Raw genomic sequence first — 19560 nt, 5'->3', positions numbered from 1 at the left:
GCCGCGGACGCTGCCCGCCGCCGCCTGCCCGCCGGTGCCGGTGCTGGTGCCGGTGCCGGGGACGCTGCCGTGTCTCATGGTGCGCGGGGCCGCCGCATGCCGCGCTGCCGCCTCCCCGGGCGCCGCGGGACCCACGCGCGCCGGGGCCAGGGGCTCCGGCGGCAGCGGGAGGCCGCCGGGAGCCCGGGCTGCTGCGGGGCGGGGAGGAGGCCGGGGGCTGGGGGGGCTGCTGGCTCGGGCTCCCGCTGGTGCATTAAGTTAAATGCGCGGCCGGGAGGGGCAGGGCGGGCGCGGGGGCTGCGGGGCCGATAGTTGTCCGCAAAGTTGGAGCCCCGCGGGCGAGGCGGGGGCATCCTCTCCGCGGGTCCTTCATCGCCGTCCTCCTCCTCCTCCTCGCCGGAGGCGCTGGGGGGGGAGGGGGAGCGCCCCGCGCCCGTGGGGTGCCGCGGCCCCCGGGGCTGGCGGCGGCGGCGCGCAAGGACCGTGCTCGCCCGCGGCGGCGGCGGCGGCTGAGGGAGGAGCGGAGCGGAGCGGAGCGGAGCCGCCGGGCGGTCGGCGGGGAGCGGGCGGCTGTCGCGCGGGGGGGGGGAGCCCAAACCCGAAGCTTGTGTGCAAAATGGGTCAGGGAGGGGGGAAAAGGGAACCCGCTGCCTGCGTTCCCCCTCCCCTCTTTGGAGATCGGCGGGCTTTGGGGAGGGCCGGACCGGGGAGGTGGGTAGCGAAAGGGCTGCAGAGGAGCTCTCCCTCCCCGTCTCCGTTTGCACAAGTGCAGGGAATGTTCCACTGACCTACATATTTTTCCAAACATACGTGACCTTTTTTTTCTCTCTCTCTCTCTCTCTCTCTCATTCTGTGGGAGGAGACAGGCGAGGATCCAAGAAAAGGAGAAGCTGGAAAGGGGAAGCAGGGAAAAAAAAAAAAACTCAATCAAAAAACCCAGCCCGAAATCAAGGATGGTTTCGCAACGCCTCGAGCAAACCCCGGCGTGCCCGCGTTTCCGTACGCCTATAGCCATACCTCCGCGCTCCCCGCCGGCCGCCCCTATAGCCCGACCCCGGGAGCCGCCGCGACGCGAGCCGCGGTGCCGCCGGCCCCGCCGGGCAGGGCTGCGCCCAGGAGCCCGGCGGCGGGGCGGCCCGGCCCGGCACGGCCCGGCACGCCTCCGCCTGCGCACTGCGGGCGTCGCCGCCGCGCTCGCCCCCGGCAGGGGCAGGGGCAGGGGCAGGGGCAGGGGCAGCCCCGGCCGCCGCGAGAGGGGGTGACCCGAGGGCGGCCCGTGCGCGCTGCCCCGCAGCCGGCAGCCGGGCCGGGCGGCAGCACCGCGCTGCCCCGGGGCAGGCTCTCGGCCTCCCCGGGCACGGGCAGTGACTCCCGGTTTGGTTATGCAACGCCACACCGGCAATTAGAGCAAAACCTTGACAGAGAGCTTTCCTTTTCTCTCTCTCTTTTTTTTTCTTTTTCTTTTTGTAAAGTAGGTCATTCTTTTTATTCCCCACTTTGCATTATTTTTTTTGCCTAATACTCCTCCTGAAAAGTAGCCAGTGAGAGATAAGGAAATGCACTGGAGCCTGGGAGGGGCCGGTTATTCTGGGGCTTGCTTTTGCCGCGCTGGGCAGTCAGTCCTGCTGCCTTCTGCCTGGGGCAGTGAGCGAGGCCGGGGGCTGCACCCCGGCATGAGGACAGTGGTGCCGGGGCCATGGCTTGGCTGCGGGCCCACTCATTTCCCTGGCGCCCACCGAATGCCAGCTTCACCAGCTTTGCCCCCCTGCTCGGCCCCGAGCTCCCTCATACAACGGGGCTCCCAGCTGTGCTGTGTGTCCACTTGGCCAAAAAGAGCCCATTGCTCTGCTGGAAAAATGCCTGGAGCAGGCACAGCTTGCACCTGCAGAAGGGTTCTCCTGCTAGYATGGGGTATATATGCTTTCTAGGCTGGTTGTATCTGTTGTTGAGAGCAGTGATTTGCTGCAGAAAAGCCCCTTTAGCTGGTGCCAGCTGCATCTCCACCAGAAGGTCCTGCCATACCTGTGCCAGCAAAGTTGGTGCAGTAGGGGCTGTTTCCCTGTATTCTCCAATCTGTTCTGCCTCCTTATTAAAGATGCATTAAACCTTGTAAAATAATAGCCAGCAGAGACCTCTCTGCCCTCATCAAGCCTGCATGTGTGGGCGCAGTGTGTGGGTTGAAGGTTGCTCCAGCCACCTGGCTCCAGAAAGGAGCCTTACTGCTTCCCACGGCTATATGGCCTATGCAGCTACCCCAGTTATCCTGCGGTGATGCCCGGCTTCCTCCCTCTCTGATGGCATATCTCACTAGTTATATGATTTGATTTATTCCTGAATGCAAATGTTAATAATTGTAAAGTATGGGAAAATATTGCATTCTTCTAGCTGAGTGCTCTTACACCGTCCTACTTTATACAACAGGCATGACTAATGTTGAAAGGGTAACGTTGTTTACTTTTAACCAAGATTAAATACAAAACTTTGAAAAGCTCCTCCCTTCCTTTGGATGAAACCCAGCATTTTTTCCCATTTGGAAATTGTCAAACAGTGGTTAAACAATCCTTTGGCAAACAAGTAGTGCCTGAGGGAATAAACCATCAGATACATGGGGAGTGGAATAAAAGACATTTCTCTTTCTGAGGTATTTTTCTTGTGTTACACAATGAAGTATAGCATAAAATCTTCAAGCCTTGTAAGGTTAGAGAAGAGGAACTTTCCATGATTATATACCACCTGATACGATATTTCAGTCCTTCTGAAAACAAAACCTCRCCCCAAAACAGACATCCACTTTCAAAAACTGTAAAAAAAAGTACCTTAAAGAAAGTAGCATACTGAGAAAAGCAATCTGCGAGACATAGGAGCATAGATCCAAAATTATACCCACACCTTACTTTAACATTTTCCCTGTAAATTCATAATGACTTCATTGCACAAGTGAAAAAGTGAAATTGGTTAAGGTCTGTTTATTAATTCATTCTCTAGGTTACCAGTGTAAACTTTGATGAGGGCAGCGGTCGGCCCTTTGGCTGGGAGAGCGGCAAGGTTTTCCCAGCACGTACCTGCGTTTCGTTGTGAAACACTCCCCATTCAGAATGCACACACTCTCTGTTAGACCAGTTACCCATGGGAAAAAACAAAATGCCATCAGTGCTGTGTTTCGTTTGGAAATTACCCAAAGGTCTAGATGCCACGTATAAGAAATTAAGGGAAAGAGCCCAGCGTTTAATTTTAGAACTTTAAAACTTTTTCCAATCACAAAACATTAGTAAATTACTCTTCCGASATCAGGAGTCTGTGATCCAAAGTAGCAATCCCTTTTGTTTTGACTAGAARAGGCTGGCCAACTTTCCTGGCCAACAAAGACACACCAGTGGTTGCAACGGGCCGGGAACCRCAAGATAGGTGCCACCCAGGGTGGAGGCCAAGGGGAAGAGCAGGAGATGACAGCAGCCCCCCGGGGACCTCGCTGCTCCATTGTGGAGAACGCGTATGAAGGATTGAAATAGGGTGAGATTTCAGCCTGGACATACTGTCTCTAAGTCTGCTAGCTTGCTTTCCCTTGCTGCCAGGGATATGAACTGTGCAGTGCCACTGCATGCTGTAACCCTCTGGTAACCCTGGAGCTACTGTGAACCTCTCCTGGCTGACAACCTGCAAGTCAGGCGAAGATATTACCTATGCAATATGAACACTACTCACATTTAATGGACCCAGGTATGTGTTACTGAGAAGTAAAAATGCAATTTGCAATCAATAAAGCCTATATTTGGATTTGCATTTGCACATATGTGAAAGGGGCTCTCAAAATAATAGTCCTGTAACATAAGTGGTAAAATGGTACAAAAGCCATGGCATTGTGGAAGAGAAGGGGATTATCAAAAAGAATAAAAGATCCTCAAAAAGAAGACTAGCTTACACTGAATACAAAGATATTCTATTAAGTTTTCACTTAAGGAAAGAGATCGGCAAGGATTAACTGGTTTAATATTACCCCTGTATTAATTAAAAGATATGATAGACTTCAAGCTGCTTGCTTCCTTACCTTCCATGTCCAAAAAGGCAGCAACAAGGATAAATATATGTCAAATAAATCTAGGGGTTTCCTTTAGTTGAAGTAGGCACACTAGCAGTTCCTACTAGGAAATGTGCTGCTTTCTAGCCTGGCTGGCTGGGGGGAGGTGAGCATGGGAGTGGGTGGACAGATGTGAGGAGCTGCTTCTTTCTGTAACCAATTTTGGCAGAAATTTCTGCAGAGAGGAACACTTTTTTGAGGATCAGCACTATTTTTCAATCTGCAGTTTACAACTTCCTGAGGGAGGGAGAGATAGTACATACCAACCAGCAGCACAGCCTCTGAATCAGGGAAAGGCAGAGATGCTGGAGAGGAATGGACTTCAACTGCATCTTAGTGGTGCTGCCTCAAGAGTTAGAGTAGGCTTTCTGATGGGTCTTCAGGCTCTGTTCAGCTAGAAAGCCAAACTGCTTGCTTTTCTGCACAGTTTCTGCACAGAGACTATTTGTTGATTTGACCTTTCTTTAGTCTGACCCCTTTTTGAAGCAAAACTGTATCCGTTTCCAAGGTTTTCACAGAAGAATATAGTCTCATATACAAGCTACCTGAAGGTTTGATTTCTCCATCTTAGAAAACTAAGGATTTGTAGGTTTTCTTTAAGTGATTAATGCAAGAAGGGGGAAAAAGAAGAAGGTGTGGGCTGAAAAAATCAATGACTAAACGTTGAATACACTTCACGTCTGGAACGTCTGAAATCGTTGCTGGGGGTGAAGAAAGCCTTAAAGCCTACCTTTGCCCTGCGGTCTGGTGGCTGAGCATTTACAGCCTCCCTGTGAAGCGAAGCGCTTTGAGAGCCTGAGCTGCACGTATGCGTTCAATTGCCACGGAGCGTACCGCATGTGTGTGGCAGCCCGGAGAGCCAAAGCTCAAGGCGGCGGAAATTATTTGTTCCTCGTGTGTGAAAGATGAGATGATCCTCGCAGTCTCGGGTTGCCAATGCCCTTCGCTCCTGTGGACTTCTTGGCCCGTACGAGACGTTTCCCTCACACCCACAGGGACAGGAACGCGTCTCGCATTGAAGTCCCGTTTCAGCGGGACCGCACCAGTTAATAAGGAATAACGGCAGTACCTATGAGAAACAGTCTGATCCAAAATCAGGCTGATTGAGCTTGTTTAGCTTTGACAGCTGTTCAAGAAAATGAAGCTCAGATTCAAACCCTAGAGAAAAGGATCTGTTATTTTTCTCTGGAAATCACAATGAAACAGAAGGTAATACAGGGTTATAATGCCACAGTCTTTGAATTAAGACGGGCTGGGAGAAATCCAAACACAGACGTAACATCTACAGCCTCACCTTGACTAAGAAAAACAACTGCATTAATGTTGCGCTCAGGCAGTATTTTTTGGCATGCCACAATCCCTGTGGACCCATGCAAATATTTCAATTGCTGGTTGGTTTGACAGAGACCTCTTGCCCATCTCAGAAGCTCTGGATTAGCAGTGGGAAGGTGCAGCAAACCATTGCCTCTCTCCTTACAACCGGCAGCCTGATCCCCCTCACCACTGACTTCAGTAGGAGATGGATTAGGCCTGTCACTCATCCTTGCTTTCAGGACTCTGTACTGTTTTTTGAATTCCTCTTAACTTTCTTTGRTTCTGATGCAGCTCTCATGACTATTTTAAACTCAAAATATTTAAGTCACATGTTAGTAAAAAAATATGGAAAATTTAAATATGAAAGTTAAATAAGTAACAGACCTAATAATAAAAATCTTCAAACTTCGGGCATATGGTTCTGCCATCACACATACAACTCTGCCATCTAAGCATCCTATGATTTCTCAAAGCACCAAGCAATTATCACTAGCAAGAGAACATGCAAGGCTGAATGTATGTGCTTAACTTTCAAATATCATCGCCAAAAATTTTGTTCCAGGATGCTCGTAGCATACAGGCTTAGTTCTTTCTTCTTGTTTTGTCTGATACATCCCCTGCATGTGAGAAAGGACTATTATGACCACTAATTTTGAGATCCTGAACAAATCCAGAACAAAGAATTCCCTCAGTGTATCTTGTCAAGTGACTTACAGTCGAACTAAAGCGTGCTTTAAAAAGGCATTGATCTTGACTTAAAAAATACAAATCAGGATAATTTCTTCATAATCTCTTTCATTTTTTTGACTGGTGTTGCTTGAACTGCAGAAAGTAGTAAGCACTAGATATTAATGAGGCATCAGAAATGTTCTATGACAATATATTCACCTCTGTCCAAACTGACACTAAATTCCTGGTAACAATAACCCTCCCTCCCCCTTTGAATTAAATCACGCTTTTAAAAACAAATTACCTTACCATTAAACTATTAGTCTGGGCATAGTAATGAATAATAAAAAAAAGACATCTACATATCTCCTTTCTTTTCTTAAGCTAGATTATTTACTTTTCATATGGCCAATTAGAATGGGCTGCTTCATGAAATGCCCTTTCTGTCACTGATATTCATGATTTCATTGTAAGCGCTCTGGGATAGCATTGAAATACAAACAGAACCCTCGAAAACAATTTCATTAATATGAAATCTGGTGAGATATTCTGCTGTTTTTGCAAAATGAAAGCTTTGACTGTAAAATTGGGAATGTCTACCTCATCTTAGCAGTTAATGCAGGCTATGTGCAGACGTAGCTGGTAGAATAGGCTGTGCTGTTTTGCTTGCATAGAGCATTACAAGAWGGAAGAAAGCTGAGGAAAAGAAAGTGTTAAAAAGGTAAATATTGACTTAAAGAAAGGAGACAAAAAGGAGAATGTGGGAGAACTTTAAATGAGCCAGAGAGGATGGAGAAAATTCTTCAGCAACTGTAATTAGGTTAGATTTCAGAAGTAATTGCAGTGTTCCAGCATCAGCAGATACTGTAGGCAATATTTGCCCTCAGCTGCATTTATAGAGGGAAAGACAAGTAGTTTCAGCATGCAGGGCTTGATTCTGATGTTTTTTACACTACTTGTGCGCAGATGTGAGTCCACAGTCCCAAACGATGCTCTTCTTATTTGTGCAACTGAAAGCGGGATCAGAGTCAGGCCTGGATGTTTCCAGTGAGTGGAAGCGGTAGGCACAGAGACAAAAACACAGCTGTGTGTATGGACACAAACATACAGCGCCTTTTGTTTCCCTTGCCTAAGTGGGAGAATATGCATTTAATGGAGCTGCTTGTGMGAAACTGTGTTAGTAATTTAATCCTGAGAAAATGTAAACGTTTGAAAGAGGTTCGCTTCAAAGCGGTTGCTCACTTACAGCAAAAATAGTCCGGTGGCTCCTCTGTGCTCCAGGGTGCTGCCAGGGGTAAGCCCTAAACRTGGATACAGGGCGATGCCCCGGGGTAAGGCATTGCCCAGCATTGGCAGAGCAGCCAGTTCTGCACCTCTTCTGCTCAGCAAAGGGATGAGGCCGCAGGTGGGTTTTTTTGCCAGAATTTGGCCAACAACTTTATCATTTGTAAAGACCATGGGAAGACCAGACTGGTATTTAACTCTCCCTKACTGGTTGGAGCAGTAATTGGAGTGTGGGAACTTCAGTCGCCTCCAATTTCTTAATTCCCTTCCCCTGTAGAAAAACAGATTACGTAGGCTTTCTGCGGGGAAAATAGATTTCACCTTTAAGTCTTCAGCAGAGGTTTTACATTAGCAGTTCATGCACTATCCGAAAATCAATTACCATTGGTATTACATGCAGATGAAATGCACAGAGTAATGGAGAATTCATTTTACACAATGCTCCTAATAAAATGCTAAATACAGCAAAATATTTTCCAAAGAGCTATTTATAGGCTCTGCATAGAAAGCATGTGTCTGAGGGGAAGTCTGTATCTTTGTGATTTGGATGAGGTGCGAGTCTCACTCTTCTTAATGCTAATATTGGTCAAGAACCTATTTCTGCCAGGATGAATTAAAGAGGACAGCAGTCCATCATCTGGATTGCAATGACTCCAACTTCATGTGGAAAAAGACTTCTCTTTCAAAAGCAAGAGTTTCGAAGACTGCATTATTGCAATGCCAGTTGTTGCAAGACCTTAAAATAATTGATTTTTTCCCCTTGTTCTGGTACTCTCATAATCTTTTTCTGCTTTTAATGCCAAAGCAGTTTGCTGATTAGGTTTTCAATGTTTCAGTAAATCATTGGCATTAACACCTCTTCACAAACAGACATATCTGTAATAACAGCCCTATACCTGCCTGAATTTGTGCRTGTGGGTGAGGGCAAAAATAGGGACTGTAGTGTTATTAGGAAGGAATTAGGAAAATGAGAGCAGCTATGCAGGGTCAGAGTAAAGTACTCTGCCTCTAACAGTGGCCAAAAAGAGGTATCATCTGAGGAACTGTATATGCTTATACATGCRCTCTTCCCTGGAGCGCTTTCTCAGCCTTCAGCAGTTTATGCTTGGGGAGCTCCCCATATGCCCATGTAACCACTATGGTCAACATCTTCCAGCAGGGAACTCCACGGCTTAACTATATCCTTAATGAAAATGCCTCTGGTTTTGTTTATTTTGAACCTCCTAGCTTTATTTGACATCTTTTCATTCATGTGTTGAAAGAGAAAGTGAACCATCAATCCCTTTTCACCCTSTTAGTATAACTTAAGTTTTTACAGAGCTGTATCTTATTCCCTCCCAATCATCTCTTTTCCAAGCTGAAGAGCTMTAGGCTGCTTCTTTGTTCCTTGCATGAAAACTATGCCATGTTTTTGATCGTCTTTGCTGCTCTTCTCTGAACGTTATCCAGGCTCAAGGTATATGTCCTTTGAGACCAGGGCCAGGACTGCACACAACCTTCAATGAGCAACCCAAGTGGGCACACGCTGGATTTTCRTAGGAACACAGTGGTGTTCTGTGTTCTGCTCCCTCTGTTCCTTCCCTAATCATTGCTAACTTGGTGCAGCTGCTCTTGTGTCTTTAAGATGTTCACAGATTCATAGTATATTTCAGTTACATGAGCTCAGGAGTGTTTTTTTCCATTTACTTTTTTTCAATCGATCTGTTGGGTACAAGCCAAAATAATAGGAATTTGTCTCAACTTATCCACAAATTTAGTCTTACAGAAGGAAAAGAATGGATGGAATATAGCTGAGGAGAAAGTGTATTCTTATTCACTGTAACTTCCAAGATGTTAGTCCCTTCTGGAGGGACTATATTTAAGTTATGCATACCAAAAAAATAAAGGGGGAGGGAGGGAGAATCAATCATAGAAAATCTGAAAAGCAAAAAGAATGTTTCAAAATGTTCTTTATAAAATAATTGTATGCTAGAAAAAAAATTCTTTGACAATTTCCCTGCAATAGGTTCTATAAAGAATGTACTACCTTCTTTTAAATATTTTTGTTAGAGCTAAAAACCATGAAAACAACTAAAATTACACCAGATGAATCCTAATGCCAGTTGCTATTGCAATCTATTACTTGCAGAAGGGAAGTATGTTTATTTAAAAATATCCTCCTTGCCCTTAAAGATGTAGTCAGATATTTGTATTACTTGAAAGGTGTTGTAAATAACATAATTACCCATTATGTTATTCACAGTCCTTGCTAGGTATATTATATTATGTCTTATGATTTTTTTCTAATCTGTGCTGGTGCTATTAAAGAAAACTGATATAAAGCTATGGAAAACCAGCAGTTATGATCTAAGCTGTCTTAGTCTGACAGCTCCTCCACTCAAGGCAAGTGATATATATGTCTCGCTTGGGTCTACTAACATCAAAAAAACCACCAAAACTCCCAGCAAGGTTCTGCCTTCTGTTTTTCCACTGGTCCTGCTTCCATGGCAGATCTGTTTGCACCACTGGCACCCCAAAGGTTGCCCAGCCACCTCAAAGCTCCTTCAACACGTGTCATTGGGCACCCATCAGGCCAATGCCCTGCTGGGAGTGTGGTCATGCTTCAGGCGGTGCCTGACCCGTCTCTGTGCCAATAGAAGCCTCATCGGTGCCAGAAATGCCCTAGCAGCCCTGTGCATGGTTCGCTTGGTACATTGCAAGCGGTATTAAGGACAACAGGAAGGGCTTCTTCAAATACATCAGCAGCAAGAGGAGGACTAGGGAAAATGTGGGCCCGCTACTGAATGGGGCGGGGGCCATGGTGACAAGGGGTACAGAGAAGGCAGAATTACTGAATGCCTTCTTCACTTCAGTCTTCACTGCTAGGGGCAGCACCCAGGAATCCCATAGCCTGGATGTGAGGGAGAAAGTCTGGAGAAGGGAAGACTTTCCTTTGGTTGAGGAGGATAGGATTAGAGACCTTCTGGGCAGGCTTGACATCCACAAATCCATTGGCCCGGATGAGATGCACCCTAAGGTACTGAGGGAGCTGGCAGATGTTGTTGCCAGGCCACTCTCCATCATCTTTGAAAAGTCCTGGAAAACTGGAGAGGTGCCYGAGGACTAGAAGAAAGCCAGTGTCACTGCAGTCTTCAAAAAGGGCAAGAAGGAGGACCCAGGCAACCCTAGGCCCGTCAACCTCACCTCCATCCCTGGAAAGGTGATGGAACATCTCATTCTGGATGTCATCTGCAGACATGTGGAGGAAAACAAGGTGATCAGGAGTAGCCAGCGTGGCTTCACCAAGGGGAAATCCTGCTTAAGCAATCTGATAGTCGCCTGTGATGGAGTGACTGGCTGGGTAGATGAGGGGAGAGCAGTGAACATTGTGTACGTTACCTTCAGCAAGGGTTTTGACACTGTCTCCCATAACATCCTCCTAGAGAAGCTCAGGAAGTGTGGGTTAGACGAGTAGAGAGTGAGGTGGATTGAGAACTGGCTGAAAGGCAGAGCTCAGAGGGTCGTCATCAGTGGCGTGGAGTCTAGTTGGAGGCCTGGGGCTAGTGGCGTCCCCCAGGGCTCAGTACTGGGTCCCATCCTGTGCAACTTCTTCATCARTGACCTGGATGAGGGGACAGAGTGCCTCCTCAGCAAGTTTCCTGATGATACCAAGCTGGGAGGAGTGGCAGATACMCCWGAGGGCTGTGCTGCCATTCAGAGAGACCTGGACAGGCTGGAGGGTTGGGTGGAAAGGAACCTCGTGAGGTTCAACAAGGGCAAGTGCAGAGTCCTGCACCTAGAGAAAAATAACCCTAGGCACCAGTCCAAGGTGGGGGCTGATCTTGTGGAGAGCAGCTCTGCAGAGAAGGACCTGGGAGTGCTGGTGGATGGTAGATTGACCATGAGCCAGCAATGTGGCCTTGTGGCCAAGAAAGCCAATGGTCTGCTGGGGTGCATTAGGAAGAGTGTTGCCAGGAGGTGGAGGGAGGTGATCCTGCCCCTCTCCTCAGCCCTGGGGAGGCCTCATCCGGAGTTCTTTGTCCAGTTGTGGGCTGCCCAGTCCAAGAGAGAGTCCAGTGTAGGGCTACGAAGATGATGAGAGGGCTGGAGCACCTGCCCTATGAGGAACGACTGCGAGAGCTGGGCCTCTTCAGCCTGGGGAAGAGAAGCCTGATGGGGGGATCTTATCAATGTGTASAAGTACCTGAAGGGAGGGTGTCAAGGGGGTGGGGACAAACTCTTTTCAGCTGTCCCGTGTGACAGGACAAGAGGCAATGGGCATAAATTGAAGCACAGGAAKTTCTGCCTGAACATGAGGGGGAATTTCTTCCCTGTGAGAGTGACGGAGCACTGGACCAGGTTGCCCAGAGAGGTTGTGGAGTCTCCTTCTCTGGAGATSTTCAAGGCCCACCTGGGTGCAACCCTGTCTACCATGCTGTAGGTGATCCTGCTGAGCATGGAGGTTGGACTAGATGATCTGCAGAGGTCCCTTCCAACCTTACTGATTCTATTCTATGATTCTATGATTTGCCATCAGGTCTGGCTCTCCTGGAAAAGTGGACAGCACGCGTGGCATRCCATACAAGCAGAGCAGATCTGATAATATGAGAAGGAGCATTCCTCAGAGTTTCTGTGGGTGAAGCCATGGCTGGCAAAATATTTGTGGATATACACTGAAGAGGATTTGATCCAAAGGGACCCGTGCTGCTGTATCAGGGTCAAATATTGACCTTGTATCTTAAAATGTCTCTTTAAAGTTATGTCTAATTATCCCCAGCTGCTTTATGGAAGTGAGTGAAACAGCTTGAAAGCTTCAATTCCATTAAAGTAATCTCTGCTCCAGCTCTACTCGCAACAGCCAGCAGCGGCATTCCCCCTTTAAAAGTTGATGGTAACACTGCATTGGCAACAGTGTGAGGGCCTGTTGACTGCTTCCAAGAAGAGTAAACACCTTCATTTTTACATCACAGAAATAGAACTTCATGTTTTCAAAACCTTTGATCTGCAAATTTCCTACTCCCGCCACTCTGTCTTGGTTTYGGTATTTGAAAGATTTTTGTGGCAATGAAGACATTTCTTTGGGGCACTATGAGCTGCCGGGTTTTTCTTTTCTTTGATTATTTTTAGAAAGATAGAAAGCAAAGATCTTTTCAGTGAGCACGGCTGCCCTAGGCAGCCACTATTCACCGTGGAATCTGAGTAGCAGTTTTCTATTCAAACAGAAATCTGAGCACGTTGTGCAATTGCAGCAATGCAAGATGGACACAGAAGGATGGCATGGTGCTATTTCCTCCTGTCTGGTAGAGAAGGAAGCTTTGGGAAGGGCAGGTAAAGAGATAGGTATTGCCTCTATATTGGCAAGACATGCAGTTGAGAGTGAAAGTGCCACTGGATGATGAAAGGAAGAGTGTGTGTAATGGGGCATGGAAAAAGAGAAAGGATAAAAAGTCAGAGAAGAGATGTGCAGAGGTCTGGTGGGAGGTACGGACTAAGGCTTGCAGGGATTCAGTGCAAGACGCAAGCACTTTGCTGAGACCCTGGAGACTTGAGTGGAAGTCTGAACTTCAGTGAGCTGCTTTATTGCCTCTGGCAAGCCACTTCACCTACCCATGTCTCAGATTTTCACTCCATCTCTTTCAAATATGGCCTGTCAAATCATCATCAACAATGAATTGTCAAGAGATGGGAAAGGAAAGAAATGTGCTGGGATTTAAAGATGAGGACCCAGAGCCTGAGTCTAAGACACAAGGCGACATGATTGTGTGCAGTTCTAAGGAAATTTAGCTCCCTTCAGCTGGATGTTAAGCAAAAAGACCTAACGTCTTTATATTTTCATTTCTAAATATGAAGAAAATGCTGGTGAGGACAAGGAACATAATGTGTAGCATTTAGCTAGCAGAACAAAATTGTTGCCAGGTAGAGATAAATGTAGGACAACTGAATTACATCAAGCCCAGCTCTGTGTGTGTCCTTGGGGCAGGCAGACAAATATTTGGTCTTTGGCTGTTAAAGACAGACTGGAAGTTGGGAAACCCCTGCGCTGTGTGATGGAGTAGAGCACACCAAACAAGAATGCGTCTTTAATTACTGCTCAGGGAGCAACCCCCACCAATACTGCTTAGTGCATCTTTTTTGTTTTAATAATCAAAATCAGGTAGGCTGTGTCCTCATGGAGGTACTTGAGTTTATTTTCAATTCTTATGTATGTGCTGATGCACCTTATCCCAAAACAGTGGACTATGTTTACATAAGGTTGGCTTTGAATGCTGAATGCCATGTGAATGAAGCCCAGTGAAGAAGCGCTCCAGTGTGAGCCTCGAGTCCTGACCACTTTCTGCATTCAAACGGCCCTACAGAGAGTATCAGCACTCCAGTCCTTCATACTGGACCCATGTCCCCTGGAAGCCAGAGGTCAACGCTAAAACTCAAGTTTTAAGCAATTTTAGTGATTTTCAGAAAGGACCCCAATTCATTTGGAAATTACAAGCTGTCACGTAGACATAGTAGTAGTGTATTTCCTTTCAGAAAGAAAGTATCCACTATAAAAATTATCTAAGAGACAGTAAAAAGACTTCCATGTAACCTCAAGAACTCACTTGGTTGTCAACTACTGTCCAGACATCCAGATGCCAAGGTACAGTCTCTTTCTATTGTAAGAAGGGCTAATTTAACCTAGGCTTATAGCTGATGTTACAAAAGAAATCCAATAAGTTGTATACATCTTAATGCAGCAATGTCTCCTGAAGTAATCATTCCTTTCAGGRAAGCAAGAGCCATTGATTGGTGTGGGGGGAGAACTCTGGCTATTGAACATACCAAATCCACTCAGCATAGGTTAATTCTTTGTAACGCTATAGAGGTGAACTGAAATTACGGATGAGTGCAGCTCCTGAGTCATCTGATCCAAATTTAGGGGGTCTATGTGTCAGCTAGAGGTCTAAGCTTCCACTGCGGTCACTGGAGATCTAATTAATACTGTCAGTGGAGACCACAGTAGTTCAGCTAAGCAAATGTTGACATTTACTCTATAATGTTATGAAGTATTGACTAAATTTCCCTTGACTCTAATGGAAGCTTAGCCTAGCTCACGTACAGATATCTGTATTGCAGTCACCTAAATTTAGGTTTCTGTATCAACAGCTATACCTCCCTCTATAGGGCTTATTAGGTCAAACTCATCTGGACAGGTGTCTGGCCTTCTGTTCTGCATGCATCACTTCAGTGCAGAACTTCTCATATCTTCAAGACTGAACATTGAAGTGGCAGACCTCAAGAGAGAAGAAATCGGTCCAGAATATGCTTTATATAGATGAAATATATTTGAACTTTAAAACTCCTGAGAAAACAAATTAAATCTGTATTAAAGAATACCTTAATGCACCATCCAAAGAATGTTATCCTGAAATTGTCTTCTTTAAATAGTGGGGCTGATTCCCACCAACATTTATATAGAGGCTTAAGAAGTCTGAAGTGGGTCAAAGCCCATCGGAACATGCAGTCTTTTTTTCAAAAAGGACAGTTAGGAGATAGTCTGAATAGGAGAGAGTGATCCTTCCCCTTCTGAGCTTCCAGCAATCAGCAGCTTGGGCACTTCATGAACTGGAGAATGTGTTTGGATGACTTTGTTTCATGGCCTTASTGCATCTCTCCTCCCTGAAGTTGTTCAAGCCCTTTTGGAAGCTGTTCACACTTTTGACCCCCTACAACATGCATTTCTTCAGGAAGAGAAATTTTGTACCTACTGCTGTGGCAGCAAGCTTCACAATTTATATGTTTTGTGGGAAACAGACATTCCTTTGGATGCTTCGGAGGTGCCTCATAGTTCTAGTGTTAAAAAAAATAGTAAACAGTCATTCCCCAGTGACCTTCTCCATGCCTTTTGTGATTTTGTCTATCATGTTCTGTCTCTGCCAGGAAAAAATGTGGTTTATAATGAATTGCAAATGTTTGAAGAGACATTAGTGTAAATGAGAATCAGCTCCAGGAATCTGAGCAAGAGCTCACAGTAGGAAGACATCCCTAATGAGTATAAAATATCTGGGAATGAAATTATCTTCAGAGATCTAAAAGTGGATTTTTCCCCAACAAAGCCCTTCTGTTTGCTCAGACATTCTTAATACATGAGTTGTAGGTTCTGATGAAACAACAAAAAGGCACAGGATGACCAAAGTCTCTTTGTCCATTTATTTTAATTCTCACATGTTGTCCAACATGTGAAGTCATTACCCATTCACAAAAGCCCCTCAAGCCAAGTGCATTACTAATGGTATCTTCAGCTTTCATTTATCAGGAATGAAGAAATTGGAAATATTTGTAAATGGATATTGCAAACCGCTAATTTAGATAAAGCTTGTGTCTATATAGTTCACATTAACTTAAAGTAATTCAGTCAACACRGGATGTCATGCTTAATACAGTTTTAATACATCTGCAGTAATATATAAAACTCTAGTGTCCATTAACTTGCAATTCTAAAAAGAGAGTATATATTTCTTTCTTAATAGATTGAGAAAGGTCTACCTAGTTTATGTTGTTTTGGCAGATAAATGTGCTTTTCAGTGATAAAGTAAGAGAAAGCTACTCTATTTCTACGGTTTTATTATTCATATACTGCTTAATACAATCTGGGGAAATTAACTAAAAGTTTCRGATGAATTTTACATTTAATACTTCTAAAGTATTTAATAAATTTGCTGAGCAGTACTTATCAGAGGTAATTTCAACAGTCAACAGGAATACTGACAGAAAAATTAGATTGAGATTACTGAGACAAAGATTGGATGCAATAAATGATAAAATGATAAAAGAGCATAAAAAATTAGTGCCAGTAAATATAGCATGAATTGCAGAGAACTCCATTTCCTTTAAGACACAGATTTTTTATCATGCTTGAAGAGAAACTTAGCCTCTCAAATTTTGGGTGCTAATGTGAAAGCCCTGATTTTTCCTTACCACTCCCAGCACTGTGCATATGTTCAGTTTAACAGTGAATCACAGCTTTTCACTTAATCTTTTCTTTTGAGATACTCTGTATAATCCAACAAATTTTGTGTGCGATGGGGAAATGAACCATTACAAACAAATTAACTTGCTGAAGCACCTGCTTTTCTTACAGTTTTTCAAAATGCAACCTGGTCTGGAAAAAGCTCCTGGTTCTCCAGCATTTCATATATCCAATTAAAATGTTTAATTTTGCAGAGCATTAGTCAGTGCTGCTCTTTTGAGGAAATAGAAACTTTATGAATGATGCCTGCCTTCCCACTGTGAGGGATAAAATTAGACTAATGAAAGAAGATATGTATTAAACACTTCAGGCTGTTTAGAGAAATCTGAGATTTAGTAACACATATTAGAATGTTGTGGAAGAAGAGTTTTGCAAAGCAAGGTAGTTTGGAAGTTACATAGAAGAAATTGTGAAATGAAATTGGGTAAAAGCATTTTTTACTTTGCTGATAAGTAATTCACTAATTAAGAATAGGGCAGTTTTTATCCTGAGCTATGCCAAATAAAAAAAGATGGGGGAAAAAAACATGATAATAAATGTCTAGCTGTCTTTATTGGGGAAAAAATGAAATCAATTTAATTAAATGCTACATGCATCTCAGGAGCATGTTGATGAATCTCAGCGCTCTAAGCAACCGTAGCTGACGGAAGTATGGTACCAAGTGAAATGCTGGGAACGACACCACAGTAGCGCGGATATGTTAAGTACCGGTTCTGGAGGGGGCTGTGAGCACGTTGGGCTCGTGCAGCCGTCTGAGCGTGCGTGGGTGCACTGCGGGCGCACGGGCTCTGCCTGCTGCCTGCCGGAGCCTGTACGGGGGTCGGGTTGAAAAGCCAGGAGCCGCTCTCCTCCGGCACCTGGGAGCCCAGGCGGGGCACGGGGTGGCCCCGGTGCACCGGGTGGCGGGGGAACAGCAGAGCCCCTGGCCCCACTGCTGCCAGGAGACAGCCTGGGCACAGGGGCCGGCTGGGAAAACAGGCTYCTTACTAGCCACAGCAGCACAGGGAAAAAACAAACAAACAAACAAAAAACCAGTAAATACAGCCCAGCAAGGGAAGTTCGGAGAGCAGGCTAGCACTGTTTTCTGCTCTAGCCTTAATTCCCAGGCCTGCCAGCGTGCGGTCCTGATAGCACCTATTGAATACTGCAGTGCTGATTTGATTCCTGGGTCTAAACATAACCCATGAGCTGAGCACTGCTGACCACAGTGACATTCATTTTTCACAATGACAGCAATACGTGTGTGTATTACAAAACCTTGGGACAGCCCAAACTTAGCTGTTGGGAAGTTTCAGTTGTTTTCTTTGGAAGAAAGAGAGGAAGGGTTTCGTGTTGTTGTTGTTGTTTYGAATGTGCAAGTGATACTACTGGGAAACAAGACTGTGCCTCAGGAAAAAGAAATCACAAAGGGCACATTTATCATCCACTTCAAACCTGCTGTAAACGGTGTCCAGGTAATGTCTGTATCAATAGAGATCAAGCAGACAACTGTGCAAACACACTTGTGTGCCCCCTACAAATTCTTGTTTTCACCTGCAAGTCAGGAAATGCAAAAAAGTATAAATAAAAAATGCCAGCGTAAATATTGTTCCTAAATATTTCTCAGTTTATTTTATTTTTCTTGTGGAGCATGACTGGAAAGAGCAAGCACAGCAGAAGGAAGGGGGGAAGGGAGAAGGGGAAAGTACCTGCAGTTTTCAAAAGAAATATCAAGAACTTCTCCATAAGGCAGTTTTAAGCTGTAAGTGTCTTGGCAAATCTGTAATATGATTTTCCAAATGGTGAGCGAAATGTCATCCAATTTTAAATTTGTAATATTGCTTAAAGCTCCAGAAAGGAAATAATGTTTGTCTTTACTAGTGTTGATCCAATCTTGCACTCCTTTCCAGACTAAGCTCCTGCTGAKTTTAGTGTTCCAGGCCCAGTAATACACACTTGACTTATCAGTTTATTTACAGCCAGGATCAGCCATTGCCATTAGGTATCTAGGATACACGTATCGCACATGTACAGCACATACAGAACGCGTACTTGTAGACATGCTTTCATTGAATATGCTAATGTGAGGATCGTTATCCTACCTAAAGAAATGTATTTGAATTGCATACCTCTAAAGCTACCCTCCAAATACCAGATAAATACCTTCCCAAAATAGCATCACTCATTTTTCCCAGCAGGTGTCATTCATCAGGTATGAGGCTGCATCTAAACGTGTTAGTAATAATAATTCAGTAGGGTATGTGACTCCGACTCATTACCAGGCACCGGGGGCTAGTAAAGCCACTAGAGCAGTAAAGTCACTAGAGCAGCACAAAAATATTTAATCTTATAACAAATATTTAGTCCGACCACATGAATATTTTATAAGTATTGATCCTATAAGGTAAAGGCTCAGGAGAACCTGGCTTTTCTCCTTCAGCTTTCTGAATTATCTTGCTATTTGTTCTTCTCTGCGGTAATGTTTGTGGAGCYGGATCGTACCCTGCTCCTTTGAAATGCCCAAGAGAGCTGGTGTGAAAGCTGCCGCGTGCAGGTGGGAACGGTGGGCGCCCAGGCGTACCCACTCGCCGGCCCTTTTGTCACAATTAGCAGATTTCTCGGATAAGAAATGCCGCCAGGCGAAGGCTAATTAAGAGTCTGCTGGGAATCTCGTTGCACTTTTCTGCTTAATTTGTAATATTCACACTAGGCCTGGCAGAAAACCACTGAGGGGACAGGAGCGTTTCCAGTGACTCTGGATGGGACATYGAGAGTGAAAGGCCAGTYTGCACAGACAGMGAAAAGGACCCTTTTCGGGTTCCAYCAGACACCTGAGCCTCTTGAACCTTAATTAAATTTCACGGCACACTTGGCTCAGCCCTGCAGTAATTGTTCACTCTTTACTTGCATGTGCTGGCTGAACTGAAATGCTCTTCTAAGCAAGAAGTTAGAGGTGAATGCAGGATGTGATACCTTTCTGCTGGTGGCCCTGTGTATCTTACCTTATTTTAGGTGTCTGTTTAAATGTTTTCCTAGCCCTGCCTACTTTTCAGTGTCTTCTGACATCTTCAATGTAACCCGTTAAAGATTAATTTCATTAACAGTGCAGCAGCAGTAAATAATTACTTTTAAAAATACTATTATTATCATCTATTCTTGCTACAGAAGCATTTCCAGAGCAGGTTTACATCCAGGATGTGTATTCTACTTTGCAATACAGATAGGAAGAACCAGTACCTGCAGGTCCTGGGACCTT

The 19560-nt window shown here is 45.2% G+C and overlaps 1 protein-coding gene across 1 annotated transcript in view; it reads right to left on the bottom strand.

Moving 5' to 3' along the window:
* Positions 1–829, bottom strand: part of NPAS2 (neuronal PAS domain protein 2) — a 103649-nt gene extending 102820 nt beyond the window's left edge. Inside the window, exon 1 of the mRNA XM_085321609.1 lies at positions 789–829. Coding sequence (XP_085177735.1) covers positions 789–808 — 20 coding nt within the window. The 5' untranslated portion in view covers positions 809–829. The remainder of the gene's footprint in view (positions 1–788) is intronic.
* Between the last annotated feature and the right edge of the window lie 18731 nt (positions 830–19560).

Source organism: Rhea americana, unplaced genomic scaffold (genome assembly GCF_003343005.1).
Source record: "Rhea americana isolate MKP2758 unplaced genomic scaffold, rheAme1 scaffold_7, whole genome shotgun sequence".
Taxonomy (NCBI): domain Eukaryota; kingdom Metazoa; phylum Chordata; class Aves; order Rheiformes; family Rheidae; genus Rhea; species Rhea americana.
This window is presented reverse-complemented; position numbering and strand designations above follow the sequence as displayed.